This window comes from Globicephala melas, chromosome 3, assembly GCF_963455315.2.
Source record: "Globicephala melas chromosome 3, mGloMel1.2, whole genome shotgun sequence".
Classification (NCBI taxonomy): domain Eukaryota; kingdom Metazoa; phylum Chordata; class Mammalia; order Artiodactyla; family Delphinidae; genus Globicephala; species Globicephala melas.
The window spans coordinates 169,779,461-169,797,898 of NC_083316.1; the positions used below are offsets into that span (position 1 = coordinate 169,779,461).

General features: G+C 62.2%; 3 protein-coding genes across 12 annotated transcripts in view; 1 reads left to right on the forward strand and 2 right to left on the reverse strand.

The window, feature by feature from the left end:
• Positions 1-12: 12 nt before the first annotated feature.
• Positions 13-10,704, reverse strand: SF3A2 (splicing factor 3a subunit 2). Its single transcript, XM_030845783.3, has 9 exons — positions 10,203-10,704; positions 5,482-5,646; positions 3,891-3,962; positions 3,103-3,149; positions 2,794-2,903; positions 1,781-1,830; positions 1,560-1,700; positions 1,014-1,082; positions 13-927 (listed from the first exon to the last, which is right to left on the reverse strand). Exons 2-9 carry the CDS (start codon positions 5,605-5,607, stop codon positions 148-150), a joined length of 1,395 nt encoding a protein of 464 aa, XP_030701643.1. The 5' UTR covers positions 5,608-5,646; positions 10,203-10,704; the 3' UTR covers positions 13-147.
• On the forward strand, positions 10,358-17,965 carry PLEKHJ1 (pleckstrin homology domain containing J1). 2 transcript variants are annotated; one of them, XM_030845785.3, is made up of 6 exons: positions 10,358-10,953; positions 11,053-11,120; positions 11,288-11,354; positions 12,257-12,366; positions 12,443-12,506; positions 12,594-17,965. In XM_030845785.3, the coding sequence occupies exons 1-5, from the start codon at positions 10,860-10,862 to the stop codon at positions 12,482-12,484; spliced, it is 381 nt and encodes a 126-aa protein (XP_030701645.1). In that variant the 5' UTR covers positions 10,358-10,859; the 3' UTR covers positions 12,485-12,506; positions 12,594-17,965. The 2 variants fall into 2 exon arrangements, with proteins under 2 accessions (XP_030701645.1, XP_030701644.1); XM_030845784.3 differs by having other exon boundaries at positions 10,370-10,953; positions 12,257-12,347.
• The window catches only part of DOT1L (DOT1 like histone lysine methyltransferase), a 54,868-nt gene continuing 52,326 nt past the window's right edge, over positions 15,897-18,438 (reverse strand). For 8 of the 9 annotated variants that reach the window (XM_060297414.1, XM_060297416.1, XM_060297417.1 and 5 more), the window contains one exon: positions 15,897-18,210. In XM_060297414.1, the coding sequence (XP_060153397.1) occupies positions 17,630-18,210 (581 nt within the window). In that variant the 3' untranslated portion in view covers positions 15,897-17,629. The remainder of the gene's footprint in view (positions 18,211-18,438) is intronic. The other variant, XM_030845780.2, reaches the window with a different exon arrangement.

Here is an 18,438-nt window from a genome sequence, read left to right on the forward strand (position 1 = left end):
CCCACACAGCAGTGCGCTCCAAGGTTAGCAGAGACTCTTTAATGGGCTCTGGGAACACGGCCCAGCCCTGTACAAAAAACTCAACTTCACTCTGCGGGGGGGAACACAGGAAAACAAGGCCAGACTTGCTGGGACAGGGGTGGCTTTTCAGTTGGTGGGGGGAGGGGGAGGAATGTTCCCAGGGCCTTCGGAGGGCAGCGGGGGCCTCAGCATCGGAGGCATGGGAGTTGGGGGATGCACCCCGGGATTTGAGGGGTGAACTCCAGGAGGCTGGGGATGGACACCAGGAGCTGGAGGATGGACCCCAGGAGCTGATGGGTGGACCCCAGGAGGTGGGGGGTGGACCCCAGGAGGCTGGGGGTGGATCCCTGGGGCTGGGGGGTGGACCCCGGGAGCTGGAGGATGGACCCCCGGGGCCTGGGGGTGAACTGCAGGAGCTGGTGGGTGCACCCCTGGGGCCTGGGGGTGAACCCCAGCAGATGGGGGAGGATGGACCCCGGGGGCTGGAGGGTGGACCCCTGGTGCTGGAGGGTGGACCCCTGGGGCTGGGGGATGGACCCCCGGAGCAGGGGGGTGGACCCCAGATGCTGGTGGGTGGACCACTGGTGCCGGTGGGTGGACCCCAGGAGCTGGGGGGTGCACTCCAGATGCTGGGGGGTGGACCACTGGTGCTGGGGGGTGGACACCGGGAGCCGGTGGGGGCAGCTGAGGAGGGCCCGGAGGCCCCGAGGACGCAGGCCCACTGGGCGGCATGGGGGGCAGGGGCAGGCCTCCTGGCGGGGGCGGGGGCAATGACTCGGGCAGTGGTGGCCGAGGGGGCAAACCATTCATCAGCGGGGGTGGGGGCCGCTTCACCCCAGGAGGCCCTGCAGGGAGGCTCGGCGGGGCCGGTGGCTTCTCCATCTTAAAGTGGAACTGGAGAAAAAACTGGACAGAAAGGAGAGGCTGAGCGTGGCCCCTGGGCCTCGGGCTGGGAGAAGGTTCGGCAACTGCCTGGACCTGCAGTGACTCACCTGCTTAGTTTCCCGGTTCCAGTGAGTCCAAAACTTGCCTTCAGCCTTGTCAATCTCCCTGCTTGGCACCTGCGTGGGGTGGAGCAGGGGGCAGAGACGGGCCTTCAGGACCACGAGATGGCCTAGCTGAGGAGGCCCTTCTATGAGGGGACAGGGTCTAGCTTAGGGGTAACAGAGTCGACTGATGTCCTTGCTCCACCGCTCAGCAAACCTGCAAGCCCGAGAAAGCCGTGATCTACGCTATGCCATTAACGTCCATCTGGGGACCAGATCCGGTCATGGAATCCATGAACAGCCAGCAGCAGGGACACCTTACTGCTGGGGCCATGTCAGGGGTCTCTGCTTCTGGGCGGACACCCACCTCGATGCCCAGCCCCCGGCCCTCGCGCTGCCTTGTCCTTTGCCACCCTCTCAAGAGGCAAGGGCCCAGAGGGATACCCCTGGCCCTGGCAGGAAGGGGCATCCTGGAGTGGGCTGGAGGCCAGCTGCCCGGACGGAGCAAACTCCTCGGCCGGCTCCCCACCTCTCGGGGGTCCAGTGCGCTACCTTGAAGGCAATGGTCTCGTAGGGCTCGGCGGCCATGAGCAGGTACTGCCAGCGCCGGTCCGGAGGCTCGATCCTCTGCTCGTAGGCGGACATGAAGCGGTGGCGGGGCATGATGCCCTCGGCAATCTCGGGGTAGTCGATCTGTGGGGACACGGCCAGGTGGCAGCACCGCCTCTCAGGGAGCCCCTTCCCTCAGAACTGGGTCCCCAGCCTTTGCTCACCTGGAAGAGGAGGCTCTGCTGACCCATCTCCGTGTCCCTCTGCTTGGTCACTGCAACACAGGAGGTGTCAGGACCAGCTAAGGGGCCCTGGGGCTGGCCTAACACCACCCACAAACGGGAGAGCAGGCCTGGGGGTGGTCACCTGGCTGGGGAAGCACAAGAGCCATCCGCAGCTGGACGGGCACCACCCAGGGCTGGGAGGGCTGCACCCCGGGTGCCATCTGCCCCAGATCACACGGGTGGGGGTGGGGGTGGGAGGGAGACCTCCCCACTGCCCGCCCCCCCACCTGGGGAGCATCGAGTGTGAGGGTCAAGACTGTGCCCCCACTTCTGGGAGAGGGTGCCCACTGCCAGAGCTCTGTGGCTTTGGGCTGCTTTCCACACGGGTGCTCAGTGTCTCCCCGCTACACCCAGGAAGACGCCAGATGGCCTGGACTGGCCAGAAAGCCTGTGGTGGCCTCCCCAGGGAAACAGTGCCATCCCTGTCCTGGCTCACCAAGCAGGCCCACTCCAGGGCCTTTGCACGCCACGCCCCGAAACGCCACCCACACGCAGGATGTCCCCACCTTAGCAGGACGCCTACCAGGTGGCCTGCCGTCCCCCCCACCCCCCCGGCACACGGTCTCCTGTATCCCCTGTGCTCCAGCTGGGCCGCCTGACTGGCTTTCCGAACCAGGTGACACAGGCGCTGCTGCACGCACAGACCCTCCCCCTCCCCTTCCTTTCTCCTCAGGTGAAGAGCCAGCACCCAGTTCCGTGGTCAGAGGAGAGAGCCACACCAGGGCTCGCGCTCACGTCCCACAAGCTCACCCACCTTTACTAGGAGCGTAAAGAGTAACGACACTGCTCCTCCTCCGGCATGTGTGTGAAAGTTCACGGTGGGAAGGCGGTCCCAGCCCCCAGGGAAGAAAGCCCTCTGACAGGAAGCCACTCCCCAGAGGCGGATGGTGTGGGTGTGGGTGTGGGTGTGGATGGGTGTGGGGTTGCCCGCCAAGGCCACAGAGCATCCTTACCTTTGTAGCCCGGGCGGCCGATCTTCACGAACTTCTTCACCTCCACCTTGACCTTCTCTGGCGCCGGCTGGGCGGGGGCCTCCTTGGCCTCCTTGGCTGCTCGCCGGGCCCTGCAGGTGGGACGGACATGGGGCTGAGGCCCCTCCATACAGGCCGCCAAGGCCATAGGCCCAGGTGCCAGGAGTGCCACCCCCCCGCCCTGCCCCAGCCAACCTTGGAGCTTCGAGGTCAGGGGGGACGGGGGTCAAGTGAGGTGACAGCTCTGGTGGGGGTGAGCGCCGGGCATGGGAAGGGGCGCGAGGTACTCACAAGTTGGTCTGATGCTTTTTCCCTTGGGTGTGCGCGAGGTAACTCCCCTAGAACGGGAGAGGGACGCACAGCTCAGGACAAAGCGAGCGGGGAGGTGCCGATAGGCACCCGATCGCTGCTGAGTAGACGAGCGCTAGTGGGTCTGCACACAGGGGAACGAGACCCCCAAAAGCCGGGGGTGAGGCGGGCCTCCGGAGGGTGCGACGCGGGCAGTCTTGCAGCTGCTGGGGTGCAGTGTGGGCTGTGGACACTGCTTGGAAGTGGTGGGGAAACCCAGGAGTGATCATGTCCCGTGATTCCATCTCCACGATGCCCCAGGGATGAGACACGCGAATCAGTGGTTCTCAACGGGGGCCGGTGGGGGGGGCGGTTTCTGACCCCCGGGGACAGCATGCCCAGGACGGTCCTCCCCGGAGGATGAGCAGCCCCAATGCCGCGGGGAGACCCTCCCATATCGGGCTGTTCAATTCAGTGCTGCCGACCGGGGCTGGCAACCACCAGAAACAAAGCACGTCCTCCACACGAGAAAAGGGACAAAGGGACCTACTCGTGCCAGGAGAGGGGCCCAGCGTGAGGGAGCATCAGACTCTCGCCTGCTTCAAAGGCGCAAACTAGAGCCACACCGGCTAGACTTCACGACCCCGGCCCTGAGGTGGAACGTCCCAGGGTGTCCCCACGTTCCCAGATACACATCTGTGGCAACGGTGCCACCGGTACTGAAGAACTCGCCAAGTCCACAGCAGCACAGGTGGGGCGGGGTGGGGGGTGGGGCAGGGGCGGGGCCACACCTCGTTGTTGTGCAGCGTCAGGCACAGCTTGCACTCGTAGGAGCCCAGATGGTTCTTCATGAAGTAGGGGTCCTGCGGAGGAAGCACGCTTGTTATGCGGTGGGAGGGGCCCTGGGGACCCCGCACGGGCGCTGAGGGAACACCACTCTCTTCAGGGCAAACGCTCGTGGCGGGGGAGGGAGCGCAGAGGACAAGCAGGAGCCCCCCAGGCAGCACCGCAGAGCCCACTGGGTGGGGCTGGGGCTGACCACACGCCCCTGCAGCAAGCTCGGGGAAGGGTCCTCCGGGAGCCCCGGCCCCACGTCCTCGGCAGCCTGGGGTCCAGGAGGCAGAGCCGAAACAGCACCGCTGCTCATGCATCTCCATGGCGCCGACCAGGCCAGCCCTCCTCGTGCCGCAGCACAGCCTGACGCGGGCAGAGAAGCAAGCGGGCCAACCCGAGGCCCTAGGAGACCCCGTCTCTGCACATCCCGTGAGTGGGGCAGGGGCTCCAGGGCCAACTGGTGACCACTCAAGAGGCGCAGAGCAGACGGCAGGGGTTCAGGTCCCAACTCCACCGCCCAGAGAGCGTGTCGTCATTGGCGATGACAATCCCACCCTCAACTCTGTTTCCTCATCTGGAAAATGGGAAGAGTAACAGAACTGACCTCCCAAGCCAGGCCTCTGAGGGGCTTTGGGAGCGTCTGGCACACGGTGCGGGCTCGACACACCTCAGAGCGTTTCAAAGTCTAAGAGGACCTATACACTGAACACCAAGGGGCACATCGAGGGCAACTCTGCCTCCAGGGTCCATTGGGCAATGTCTGGGGACGTCAGTCGTTGTCACGAGTTGGGGGCTCCTGGCATCAAGTGTGGAGGTGAGGGTGCTGCTCCACACCCAACAGCGCCCGTGATGGCCCCCACGCCCCAGGGAATGACCGGGCCGCACCTCCAAGCTGAGAAACCCTTAGTCAGTTATTCGCGAAAACCTTGAGTCTGCTCCCTGCTCACGCTGGACACCAGGATAAATCCCCGATGCTCAGCTGGTGTAAACCAGGGGGGCCTCCATCATCTGTGTCACCTCCTCTCCCTCCCACTCAGGTGTGGACTGGAATGTGTGCAGCACCCCAGGACCACAGAGGTCAGGTGGTCATGGAACCCAGTCTCCTGGGGTCAGTGGAATCCCTATCCCTGGGGTCTCACCGGAGGTGATTCCGCCCCCCAAGGGACACTGAGCGACATATGGGGACATCTGTGGCCACTGTGACTGGGGAGCTCCTGGCATCTGGCGCGGGGGCAGGGCAGGGATGCTGCTGCACACCCCACAGCGCCCAGGGGGACCCACATACGTATCCCCAGGGCCGAGGCAGAGGCCTGTCTCCCTACAGCTCTGTACGGATAAGCTGCTGTCTTTCGCTGCCCGTGGTGCCATCAGGGCCCCCACCACTGGCGACTCCCCACATCTCTGGCTAAGTATAGCTTCCTGTGCTAACAGACCCTTCAAACGTGGGGCTACGAACAGCAGCCGGCCTCTGGTGGACACTGAGAGCTGCCACTCCAGGTGAAGCTCCCTGGTGCAGGGTGGGCACAGGCGGCGGGAGGGCACGTGTACCTTGTTGATGTCGATGGTTTCCAGGGCCAGCTGCCGGAGGCGCTCCCTACGGTCCCGGTTGCTCTCAGAGGAGGAGGCCACGCCCCCACTCCCGGTCTTGCCTCCGGGGCGATGCTGGAAGTCCATGGTGAGGACCTTGGGGCTCTACCAGACCAGAGAGGAAACCTGTGGAGGCCAAGGGGTGGCTGTGAGGCTGCGCAGGAGGCCTCGCCCTCCTGGTTCAGCCTCATCCCCCAGAGCTCTCGCAGCTCTCAGCCTCATGCCCACGCTTTACCAAGTCTCTTCCAGTGGCCGAGGGTCCACTATGGGCCAGGCACATGGAAATGAGGAAGAAGGAGAAACAGGGCATCTCCAGGTGACCTGGTGGGTGGACTGAGGAAGTCCCCCCAGCCTGAGGAGTGCAAAGGCCCAAGGACCCGAAATGGCAAAGGGCAAAATGAGACCAAGGTCTCACTAATTAGTCTCACCTCCTCCAAGAAGCCTCCCCAGACCACCCAAGCCCATGCTGTTCACTCCCTCCTCTGAATTCCCTTTCTGATTGTCTTACACTTATTTCTCTCAGCCTAAATTCTGCTTCTCCGGCTCAGCTGTACATTTGCTGGAAACAAGGAACACATCTACCAACCTATCCCCCCGCCACTGCCTAACGCACAAGATGTTCACGGCTCGTTCGCGGCTGAGGAAGGCTCTCCCGAGCCCTTGATGTCTCTTCCAGCCCAGCCACTGTTTCCCACCCTCCTTCAGGCTCAGCTCAGACCCAACCTCCAGGAACCTCTCTCATCTTACACTCCCTTTCCCACTGGTCAATGTTGGCCCCAGGCCCCTGGCATCTTGTCTCTGTTGGGGTAAATTCACAGGGATGGGGCCCAGGAGTGACTATGACCCCTGCCAAAGATGGCCCCATCTCAATCTCAAGGGTTCCTGGACGTGTCACCTCACGGGGCAGAGGAGACTTTGCAGGTGGGGTTAAGTTACGGCCCCTGAGAAGGGGAGGACCCTGGATTCCCCAAGGGGCCTAGTGTCATCACAGGGTCCTTATAGGAGGGAGGCAGGGGGGTCAGAGGCAGAGAGAGACAGGAGATGCTGTGCTGCCGGCTGTGAGGATGGAGGACGGGCCGCGAGCCAGGGATGCGGCGCCTCTAGAAGCTGGAAAAGGTGGAACCGATGCTCCCCTGGAGGCTCCAGAAGAAATAAAGCTCAGTGAGACTCACAATGAACTCCTGACCTCCAGAGCTGCATCATGAACTTAGGTCGTTTAAGCCACTAAGTCGGTGGTGGTTTGCTGCACCGACCACAGGAAACTAACAGTCCAGGCACCAGCCAGCTGTGCCACCGACCGGCAGTGTGACCTGATGAGTTTACAAAAACCTCACACGTGGTGAGGCTGCAGAATCCCAGGACTAGACTTTTTATTTCACGCCAAGTCCACCCAGAGCCGCCAACTGGTAAAGGCAAAACACTACCAGAGCCAAGAGTTCCAGTCAGTTTGGGGGGAGCCCAGTTTCTCTTCAAGCAGCCAGAACAAGCTCTTGTCCTAGCCGGGAGTACGCGCCACAGGTGTCGTGAGAGCACCTGTGGAGAGGATCCGACTGGCTCAGGAAACCCAAACGCAAGCAAGTACTTAATCACTCACCACGTTACAGTGAGTGCCAGTAGCTATCAGAGACTGAGATGAGGCCAGAGAGAAAAGGGGGCAGGTCCATCAAAACCCATCTGCTAGGGCTTCCCCGGTGGCGCAGTGGTTAAGAATCCGCCGGCCAATGCAGGGGACATGGGTTCGAGCCCTGGTCTGGGAAGATCCCACATGCCACAGAGCAACTAAGCCCATGCACCACAACTACTGAGCCTGCGTTCTAGAGCCCGCGAGCCACAACTACTGAAGCCCGCGTACCCAGAGCCCCTGCTCCACAACAGGAGAAGCCACCGCAATGAGAAGCCCACGCGCCACAACGAAGAGTAGCCCCCGCTCGCCGCAACTAAAGAAAGCCTGCGCAGCAACGAAGACCTGATGCAGTCAAAAAAAAAAAAAAAAAAAAAACCAACAACAAAAAACCCACCCGTTAAGCAGCAGGCAACACCCCTTCCCCTGGTCTGTGTCCAGCAGGCAGGAGACCCAGCTGGTGCTCCCAGCCCAGGGGAGATCAGGAGTCTTTTCTGGGAAGAGAGCACCAGAGACAGTATTCTCAGACACTGACAGTTGGGGGCCCCCCACACTCCCCAAACCCCAGCACTCTGCCAGGCCCACTGAGCTCGCTAGATGAGAAGCACTACTCTCCATGCAGACTGGTAACTTAACATAAACAGACGCAAAGAAACGTGTGTATCAGAGAAAAAAGAAACCTGGTGGAAACATCAATAGAAGATGTTAACGTCCTCCCGGATGACAGGAGACGTTACCACATCGTGAAACTAGAATAGACGCCAAAGGAGAGCATGGTGAATTAAAACCAGACGAACCCTGAGACTTCCCTGGTGGTCCAGTGGGTAAGACTCCACGCTCCCAATGCAGGGGGCCTGGGTTCCATCCCTGGTCGGGGAACTAGATCCCACATGCTGCAACTAAGAGTCCGCATGCCACAACTAAGACCCGGTGCAGCCTAAATAAATAAACAAATAAAGTTAAAAAAATAAAAATAAACCTTTAAAAGTAAATACGTGATGAACCTAACAAAACAATGAATACGAGCGCTTGAATGTAAGAGTTAAAGAAGGCTTTCATAATGGAGAACAGGAAAATGAACAACAATAACAACAATAATAGCAAAATAATAACAGGCAAAGCAAGAATCTAGAAATCACGAACTGAAAACAGAACGAAACGTGGGCACACTACTATATTTAAAATAGATAACCAGGGCTTCCCTGGTGGCGCAGGGGTTAAGAATCCGCCTGCCAATACAGGGGACACGGGTTCGAGCCCTGGACCAGGAATATCCCACATGCTGCGGAGCAGCTAAGCCCGTACGCCACAACTACTGAAGCCTGCGCACCTAGAGCCCGTTCTCCGCAACAACAGAAGCTGCCACGACAAGAAGCCCGCGCACCGCAACGAAGAGTAGCCCCTGCTCGCCGCAAGTAGAGAAAGCCCGTGCGCAGCAACAAAGACCTGACAAATCCAAAAATAAATAAAATAAATAACTTTATTCAAAAAAAAGATAATCAATACGGACCTCCTGCATAACACAGGGAACTGTGCTCAATGCTCTGCAATGACCTATATGTGAAAAGAACCTGAAAAAGAGCGGACACATGTATGTGTATAAATCACTTTACTGTACGCCTGAAACTAACACGATGTCGTAAATCAACTATAGACCCACATAAAATAACAATTAAAAAGAACAAACGTGGAGAATATCATCAAAGGAATAACCTATGAAATAAAAGAAAATACCCCAGAACCGAAAGAACCTAATTTTCAGACAAAACCAAAAAAAAACACTCTCAAACGAAGAAACCATTAAATTTCACAGCACTAATGAAAACCTAAAGTTTCTACTAGACAGAAAGAAAATCAGAAACAAGAGGTCGGAAACCAGAACGGGACGAGACCCTTCAGGACAGCAGGGAACTCCTAAGACGGGCAATGCTTTCACAGCTCCCACCGGGGGCTTTTGATCTGGAACTTTACACCCACCCTTCTGCCTGTGAGGGTAAATAAAGCCGTTTTCAGCTAACCGAGAGCTCAATATAAAAAAATGAGTCGAGGGCTTCCCTGGTGGCGCAGTGGTTGAGAGTCCGCCTGCCGATGCAGGGGACGCGGGTTCGTGCCCCGGTCCGGGAAGATCCCACATGCCGCGGAGCGGCTGGGCCCGTGAGCCATGGCCGCTGAGCCTGCGCGTCCGCTCCGCAACGGGAGAGGCCACAACAGCGAGAGGCCCGCGTATCGCAAAAAAAAAAAAAAAAAAAAAAATGAGTCGACTTCTTCAAAAGCTACCTGATGAGCTCTGATGGAAGAAAGGAAGGGGAGTAGATGGTCACACTGAAAACAAGCCAGCCCAGGGGAGCCCGGACAACAGGTTCTAGGACAGCTACTCAGCTGCAAGGTGGGGCTCCAGTCCCGACCGGAGCAGGAGGATGACAGCTTTGAGAGGAAAGTTTCCACGGGGGAAAGGAAAAAAGACATCCATTTGTTTCAACCTGTTGGAAAATACAACCGCTAGGCGTGTGATGTGAAAACGCTTTGAGTACAAAGGTTTAACAACAATCAAAGAAAATCAGGCGAATAGGAAAGGTGAAGAAGTTAATGAGCTTTGGGGGGCAGGAAGAAGAATGGTATAAGAAACCTAGACTGACAGGCGGGGAAGTCACTTAACCTCGGGGCTTCGCTTGCGAAACGGGCCCAGCTAACGGGCTCTGGTGGCCTCGGGCGCGGTGCCGGGCGCTCCGCCTCCGGACCTTCCTTTCCACTCGGTGGGCCTGGAACTGGGGCCGCCGTCACCCCTATCCAGGTGAGTCCCAGACCACAGATCCAGCAAGCCAACGGACGAGTCCTCGGGCGCAGGGAAGGCGCCCCGGACCACGACCCGACCCGACCCAATGGGCCTTTGCAGCCGGAGCTCCTAGCAGGCGAGGGTGTGGGGGTCGGGCCTGCCCAGCGCCGGGCGCGGAGCCGGCGCCCGCCCCCAGCCCGCGCCCCTGCCGAGGCGCCCCTCGCCTACTCCCCTCCAGGAAGCCCCTCGCGGTCGCCGCCCTAGCCCCGCGCGGCTCTTAACTCTCACCCGCGGCCGCACCGCCGTCGCCTGTTCGGCCACCACCTCTGCCCCCGCGCCGACTTCGTTCTGCACATGCGCGCCGCGGGCTAAGGAAGCACTTCCGAGGGCAAGCGGGGCGGGGTTCTTCCGTGTGCGCATGCCCGGCCCGCCCAGCGGCGCGGGCTAGACGCTTCGGAGGCTGGAGGACTGCGGGCAGCAGGAGTGCAGGCCGGAAGCCGAAGCGCGCGTGCGCACCGGCTCTCACTGTCCTTATCGTCGGCCAAACTCGCGCGGAGCCAGTTCTCGCGGGATAGCGAGTTGCTTCTCGTCTCCCACTCCCGTCCGCCTGTTCCCTTGAGTACTGGGCGCTATAGGTCGTGGGGGTGCTTTATCGTTTCCACCCCGGGTCCACCTTGTTGCTTGGTTACGTGACAACCGTCCATCTTGCCTACTGCTCTGTGCGCCCCACGAGGGCTCTTCTCGGCCCCGGCGGCCCCCGGGACGCTTCTGCCACTCGCCGGTGTAGGACAGGCTGAGCGGCCCGGGAGCGCGCAGGCGTGGTAGCTCCGGCCGCGCTTCCGGGACGACGCCGTGGGACACTTTTGGCGCCGGCAGCGGCGCGAGTGAGGACGGCGGCCCGGAGGGCGCGGCCCAGCGCTCCGCGTTCTGGGTCCCAGCGGCGCCATGCGCTATAACGAGAAGGAGCTGCAGGCGCTGTCCCGGCAGCCGGCCGAGATGGCAGCTGAGCTGGGCATGCGGGGCCCCAAGAAGGGCAGCGGTGAGCGGCCCGAGGCGCCGGAGCGGCCGGGCGGCAGGGCGGCCGGGGGGCGGGGGTGGGCAGCCGCGGAACGCGCGCGAGCCCGCCTTGTTCCCGCAGTGGTGAAACGGCGGCTGGTGAAGCTGGTGGTCAACTTCCTCTTCTACTTCCGGACGGACGAGGCGGAGGTAAGGCGGCGGGGAGGGCGGGGCCGGGGTTTGGGGTTGGGGTCGGGGTCGGGGTCGGGGTCCGGAGTTGGGGGGGGGCGGCCGCAGTTGGGGGGCGGGGTGTGGAGTCGGGGGCGGGGCGGGGGCAGGTTCCCGGTGCCCGCCCCCATGCCCCTGTCTGCCCCTAGCCCGTTGGAGCCCTGCTGCTGGAGCACTGCAGAGTCACTCAGGAAGAGCCCAGCGGCTTCTCCATCAGTGAGTGCGGCCTGGGGCGAGGCTACTTGACCCCGTCCCGCCCCGCTCCACCCCGGCGTGGCCCCGCCTGAGTCCCCAGAAGCTGAGTCCAGTGTCCCGGGCAGCCCCACTCGCGCTGGCTCCTCTGGGTGGGGACCCAGGCCGAGCGCACTACCCCAGAGGCCGCCCTTGTCTTGTTGGGGAGCGCTGCCCTCTCGGGGTGGATGCCTCGCTGTAATTGTTTCATTTCTCCTGGGATCAGGGCCCTGTGCTGGGGGACTGGGAGGATTCTCCTGGGTCGTCTTGAGAGGGTGGGGTCTGCAGGCGAAGACGGAGCTACTAACTAGTCTTCTGGGGAGGCTGCAAGAGTGCCACAGACTAGGGGGCTTAAACAGCAGAAATTTATTTCTCCCAGTTTTGGGGGGCAAGAAGTGTGACATCAAGAGTGTTGGCATGGCTGGTTCCTTCTGAAGGAGAATCTGCCCCCATGATCTCTCTCCCGGCTTCTGGGGGGTCGCTGGCGACCGTTTTCACTCCATCTCTGCCTTCCTTTTCATGGGATCTTCTCCCTTGTGTGGTAGTGTCCAGGTTTCATTTTCTTAAGAACACCAGTCCTGTTGGATTAGAGGCTCACCCTAGTGCAGCGTGACTTCAGCTCAACTGCTTGTAACTACTTAGACCTGCAGTGATTCCACATCCGGATAGATTCATAGTCCTGGGAAATGTCTCATGTTTTTTAAAACTCGAACATACATCTTTTGGGGGACACAGTTCAACCGACGCCCAGCTGGTGGGAAGCAGTGGGCCCAGGCGGGCCGGGGATGGAAAGGGGACAGTCGTGGACAATGGCAAGAGGAAGTTGAGGGCTGGGTGGGGGGGAGGTGGGAGCGAGCGGGGACAGATGGGGGCTACTCCTTCCGCAGGCTTTCTAGAGGACCCAGAGAGAAAGTATCACTTTGAGTGTTGCAGTGAGGAGCAGTGTCAGGAGTGGATGGCTGCTCTGCGTCGAGCCAGGTGGGGTGCGTCGAGCCAGGTGGGGTGCGGCCGCCTTGGGGGCCTGGGGCAGGGGCGGGGCAGGCCCTGTGGACTCACACCACCCTCCTCCCTAGTTACGAGTTCATGCGGAGGAGCCTCATCTTCTACCGGAATGAGATCCAGAAGATGACTGGCAAGGTGCGCGTGGGTGCAGGGGTGGGAGTTGGGGGTCTTCTGGGCCTAGGCTCATGCCGTCCCCCCCCCCACCATCGTCCACCCACACAGGATCCCCTGGAGCAGTTCGGCATATCAGAGGAGGCCAGGTTCCAGCTGAGCGGCCTGAAGGCATGAGTCTGGGTGTGGGGCTCCTCAGCTTTCCTGCTGGGGGCTGGATGAACCCTCCCTGGGTCCCCGGTTTCTTGGCCAAGCCTGGATTTGTCGTGGGAGGTGTCTTGGTTTACAGATTTTAAAAGCCCCAGGATCCGCAGGGGCTGCCTTTTTGAAGAAACCATCCAGCAAGCCCCTTCTGGATGCACTGGGACCCACTGGACTGTGGCACCTCAGTGCCACATGCTGCTGCCAGGGGACAGGTGTCCCCTCCCAGGAGCTGTGCCCAGCCCCTTGGGTGCGTCCATCCAAGCCTGGCAGGTGCCTGAGGCTGGTGCAACTCTCCTGCCCCGTGCAGGCTGAATGTACAACATTAGGTGATGCTGTGAAGGGCGTGGGCCCATGCTGGGGCTGCTGTGAATTCTCCTGCTGAAGGGGCAGGCCCCGGCCAGACGCCTCTGGGCAGAGCTGGAAGGTGCGCCTTTCGGGTGGCCAGTTTGTTCTGTTCAAATAAAGGTACCTCTTTTTCACACGGGACGGCGGTGCAGTGAATGCAGAGAGGGACCTCTGTCCTCCGCAGGCTGCCGGTCCCGCAGAGTCACAGCGGGGTCCTGAGGGAAGTGAAGCCCTGCCCAGGTTCAAGGTTTAAGTGGCCAGTAGGAACAGAGGAGAGGAGGCCTAGAACCCAGAGCCAGGAAAGGTGGGGAGGCTGCGGCCCAGCCCACAGGGCCTCTGGGACTCACAGGCCTCCCTCCGAGTGCAGGCGGGACTTCGGGAAGGGTTTTGTTGGTGGTGTGAAAAGTACCCAAGCAGTCGGTTTCAGTTAGTCAAGGAGGAGGCCCACCCTGGGTGGGCCTGACCTAGTCAGGTGTTGGCCCTGAAGGAGAGGCTGGGCCTCCCTGAGGTGGGGCTCACTGTCTGCTGTGGTCACAGGGCCTGCCTTCCGGAGCAGGTGGGGCTTCTGCTGGGAGTGACCGTCCTCCCCAACTGGGGATGGCTATCACGGCCCGGGACCCTCTTTGCGCTCCAGGACCTTGCCATGTCACGGTCGGGAAGAAACACTGCCACCAGACCAGGTTCAAGTGAAAACAGGTATTTTATTACAGCGTCTACAGGTGGAAACGCAGTGCAGTGGGGTTCCCTTGGGAAGAGGGAGTGGAGCCAGCGCCCCAACTGAAACATAAGCTACCAGAACAAGAAAACAAAGCCCGTCTCCGTTACAAACCAAGGCAGGGATGCGAGAGCCAGCGTGGATGGATGTGTAAATGAGAACAAACAGTCCTAACTGTAGACGGGCCGGCTGGCAGGATAAATAAGGGCAGGGGGGGTGGGGGCTGGTTCTTAAATAGGTCACGATTCATAGCTGAACAGAGAACGCATCCCCTGACTGGAGGCTGTCCTAGTTGTTAGGTTTTCCTGAGCAAAGCGACAGCAGCCGTCAGACCTGGAGCACCCGCGTCGGCAGCAGCGGTGGGGCTCCCGCAGGGCCGCTCCCCACGCACGCCAGCCGGCGCCCTACTCCCGTGGCTGGCGTCAGCAGCGGCGCTCAGGCTGGGACCGGAGGGTGGGTGTGGAGAGGCCGAGCTGGGCCCCGCTGTGGGGCAGGCCCTGCGCGGGTCGTCCGTCCCCTGGTGCCTGCGCGTGCGTGCAGAGGACAGACGCGGCGCGGTGGTCCTCCCGAAGTGATGCAGTGTTTGTGTACAGTGTCCTTTGTTCAGATGGGGGCTCCGCTGGCAGCGCCGTAGCTTTCTCGGGAGCCCTGTGTTCCTGACACGGGGAGGGGAGCCTCTTGGAGAGGCCGGGGGCCGGGGGTCAGGACAGCACCGTCGTGCACTGGGAGCACCGACCTGGGGGGAAGGGGGGCAGGGCGGGCGGTCACAGGAGGAAGGCTCCGTCTCTAGCCTGATTGCTGCCCCACACAGTGTAGAGGTGGCTGCAGGCAGCGCACTGGCCCGCTCTGACCCTTGTGGCCTGCGTCCCGGGGGTCAGGAAGCGGGGCCGGGCCTCGGCCACCACACCGACCCCACTCAAGGGCAGGCAGAGGACCCGTGGCGTCCACCTCTGAAGGGTATGTGGAGTCGGCCAGGCCGGGGAAGGCTCACGTTAGGCCACCACACAGAGGCCCACCCTCCCGCGCTCCTTGACGGGTGCCGCCTGGGTGGCAAACACCTGAGGATGGGGCTCCGACTGCCCACGCTCAGCCCTCGCCGGGGCGCCCACCTTTGGCCGATGTTGGCCCTTTCGGGGGACCGAGAGCTTCTCGGGAGGCACACAGACAACATTGCCCCACCCAGGGACCCAGGACCAGTCACAGGTGCTGTGCTCGAGGGACCGAGAACCCTACCGGCCACCTCGGAGCCTCAGGGAGCAGCCCTCCTGCCCGGCCACCCCAAGCGCATCCCTTCCCAAGCACCACCGTGGCCGCTCGGGTGGAGCAGGTGTCACCTCAGCAGGGTGGGCAGGAGGGCCCTGGGCCAGTGCCGCTGTGCACTTGAACAGGCGGGAGAGTTTCCCCTCACTTTCCTTTCCTCCTTTTCTCTTTAGTTTACTGTGTATTCGTCATACAGTCTAAAAATAAATGAAGTCCGTCTATGAAATTTATAAATTTTCATCATCTCTCTATAAAATACTGTCACCTGTCAGCGTGACTCCCTTGTAGACAAAGCAGGCACCCACAACTAACCCGCCTGCGTCCCCGGCCACCACAGGAGCCGACCCTGCGGGGGGGGGGGGCTGCGGCGTGAGCCCAGGGCGAGCAGAGACGTACAAAAGTAAATGCACCTGTCACACGAGTGAGCCAGGCAGGCAGGCAGCAGAGTCGGGTACCAGACCCTCCTCACAAGCACCACTGAGAACGGGTCCCCTCCTCGAGGCTCCGCCACCGCAGCCTTGCCGCGCAGGACTGCCGTTCCGATGCCAAAGGCGCCATCCCGAGGGCTGAGCCGAGGCCGTTCACAGTGATGGCGGGGCGGGGCGGGGCGGGCCTCCACCGAAGACGCCGCCTTTGGTATGGGAAGAGCGGCGGGAATGAACACGCCAGGCGCTAGGACCTGGCGTTGGCGTGGTCAACCTCGAGAGTCAGCACCAAGAGCACGTGGAGGCGCGAGCCTGGCGACGAGATAGCACCGGGCCGGCTGCCAGCGTCTCCGCGGTGGGCCGGTCCTTCGGCGATGTCTTTACATATATTCTCTCATATAATATAGTATCTACATCTCTCGATAGGTTGCCTTCACGACTTCGGTGAAATAAAATAAGTCAAAATTGTTTATACTTTTTAAAAAACGATAAATACTTTATCTAAGACTATCGACAGTACAGGCTGGAGCCAGGCCCCAGCGCGCCGTCTCCGCAGCTGTGCGCGGCGCTGATTCACAGTAGAGCCTGTCCTCTGGCCTCCATCCGTCCTCGCCGTCCTGCGGGGGGCCCCGCGCCGCCAGCCCGCCCCATCCTTGCATAGTCTCGCGGTTGAGGTAGAAATCCTAGTTACCTGCGGACACGGCGCGGGAGGAAAGGCAGCATAGCGTTAGCCTCGCGCCCAGACGAGCCCGTCGCACCCCCAGGCCAGGGCGCCAGAGCCACCTACGGACGGACGGACGGACGACAGACGGCAGACGAGGTGGTGGCAGCACCCTGAGCCACGCCTCTGGGCCCTGTCAGAGGCAGGAGGTCCTGTCCCCAGGCCCTTCCAGTGCGTGTGGGGCGCTGGCTGGGTCCTGGCCTCCCCTCCTCCCCAGGAGACCCTCCCCGGTCCCCACGCCGGGCAGCGCTCCAGGACAAGCCTGCATGCCCCAGGAGTGAGGCCGGCGCGGCCAGGACGGCAGGCAGGCAGCGTCCACTGTGGGCCTGGTCCCCGACCTCCCAGTGCACGTCTGCCCTCTCCAAGCTCCTCTGACGGCGCGAGGCCACTGCAGGCTGAGCCGCCCTACCTTCTGGGCTTTTCCAACAACCGAGGCACAGCCCATCCCCAGGCCTCGGGTAGGGCTGTCCACTGACCTGCACCCTGACCAGGAGGCCGTCAGACTCCAGCGGCCTCCCATCTGTTTCCACTTAAAAACACAACAGACAGCCAAGGACAGCAGGCAGGCAGGACCCCCGCTCCATTCCTGGCCCCAAGGGGATGTGGACATGGCACCAGCAGTGGCCAGGCCAGCTGCACCGGGGCCCAGGACCCTCCCTGGAGGCCTCGCAGACACCTGCCCCCTCCAGCTCCCGAAAGCGGGCCCTTCCTACGCTTGTCTCCGCTGACCCCCACACGGACGGTCTGAAAGGCAGCCCGTGCGCCTCGGAGGCCGGAGGAGCCGGGCCTCGGCCACAACTACAGAGCCCCGCCACCGGCCCGGCGTTCCTGCCTGTGGGGCTGGCGCCACACTCACCCTGCTGCCCATCGGCCCCTGCAGGCAGGCCCTCTAGCTAAGGAGCCCAACAAACGCGACCCCCACGTCCAAAAGGCCTGCCGTGTACCAGGTGCCTTAAACGCGTTGAGCTCTCCCCAAACCCTCATAAGGCGCGTTTATGGAAACGGGCTGAGGGGCCCAAGAGCGCACACAAAGGCAAAGCTGGGATCCTGAGCTGCCCCCATGACCCCACGCCGGGGCTGCCCAGGTCCCAGGCTGCTGCAGACGCCAAGCCTAGGGCGGCGGCAAGCTCGAGCTAGGCTCCACCCGGCCAGGACGCCAACCCTGACTGACTGACTCCTCCTGGCCCCCTCCCTGGGCGACCTGGGGGGAGGGTCCACCGGCAGCGGCGGAGGGGGCGGGGCCAGCCACACCCTCCCTCTCTCTGCTCTCGCCGCCCGGGTTCCCTTGCCTCCCTGGCTCTTCGCCTTCGCACCTCCCGGCCGCAGGAGAGCAACCTTGGCCCCCGGGCCCCTCCACGGAGCCCCGCGGGCCCGCCTGTTTTCTGCAAAGGAAGGTCAGTTCAGGTTCTCGTATGGGCCGCCTGGTCGAGCTCTAGCCTTACCTTACAGAATACGAACTGCTAGCTAAGCAAGGTCTTTATCGCGGCTTAACCCCCGCAAGGCGCGCGGCATACGGAGGTGGCATGCCAAGGGAAACCCACACGGCGGGCGGCCCCGTGGAGCTGGCCTGCGGGATCACGGGCGCGGCCTGGGCCAGGGCCAGCCCGGGCAGGGGCGGGTGGTGCACCGTGAAGGAGGGGCGGGACACCTTGTGCGGAAGTGAGGCGAGCTTGATGGACAGAGAGGCGTTAGCAGGCGGCACAGAGGCAGCAGAGGAGGCAGGTAAGAAAGCTTGGTTAGCTGGGAGGGACGCGAGGTTCTGCAGGAGCACGGGCTCAGAGTTAGCCGGGAGCAGCGCGGGGGGCGGAGGCAAGGCGGCGTTAGGAGGGGGCGGGGCGTGGAGGGCGGGCGGCCCCGGAGGGGGCCGGCCCAGGTGCGGAGGGGGCGGGGGCGGCCTCGGCTCCGCAGGGGGCGGGGCCTGAAAGGAAGAAGCCGGGGTGCTGGCCACCGCCTGCAGCGGGGTTAGGCTCAGCGTGGCGCTGCGACATGCAGCCCCACTGCCGAAACTGGCTCCAAACGGATGAGCGGAGGCGGGAGGCACCGCGTGGTTAAAGGCACCTGCAAACAGGAGAGAAAAACCCAGCTTCAACAGGCGGGCATCACCAGCCAAGCCAAGGAAGGCGCGCGGAGAAGGGGAAGCCGACGGCGGCTGCAGCTCCAGCTCCGCGTGCGAGCGGCACAGGTGAGGGTGAAGCGCAGGCAGCGGGAGCGCAGGCGCTGGGATAACCTGCAGGACGGCTCCCCTCCCCTCCCCAGCCCAGCCCCGGCGCCCGTGCCCGGTGAGGG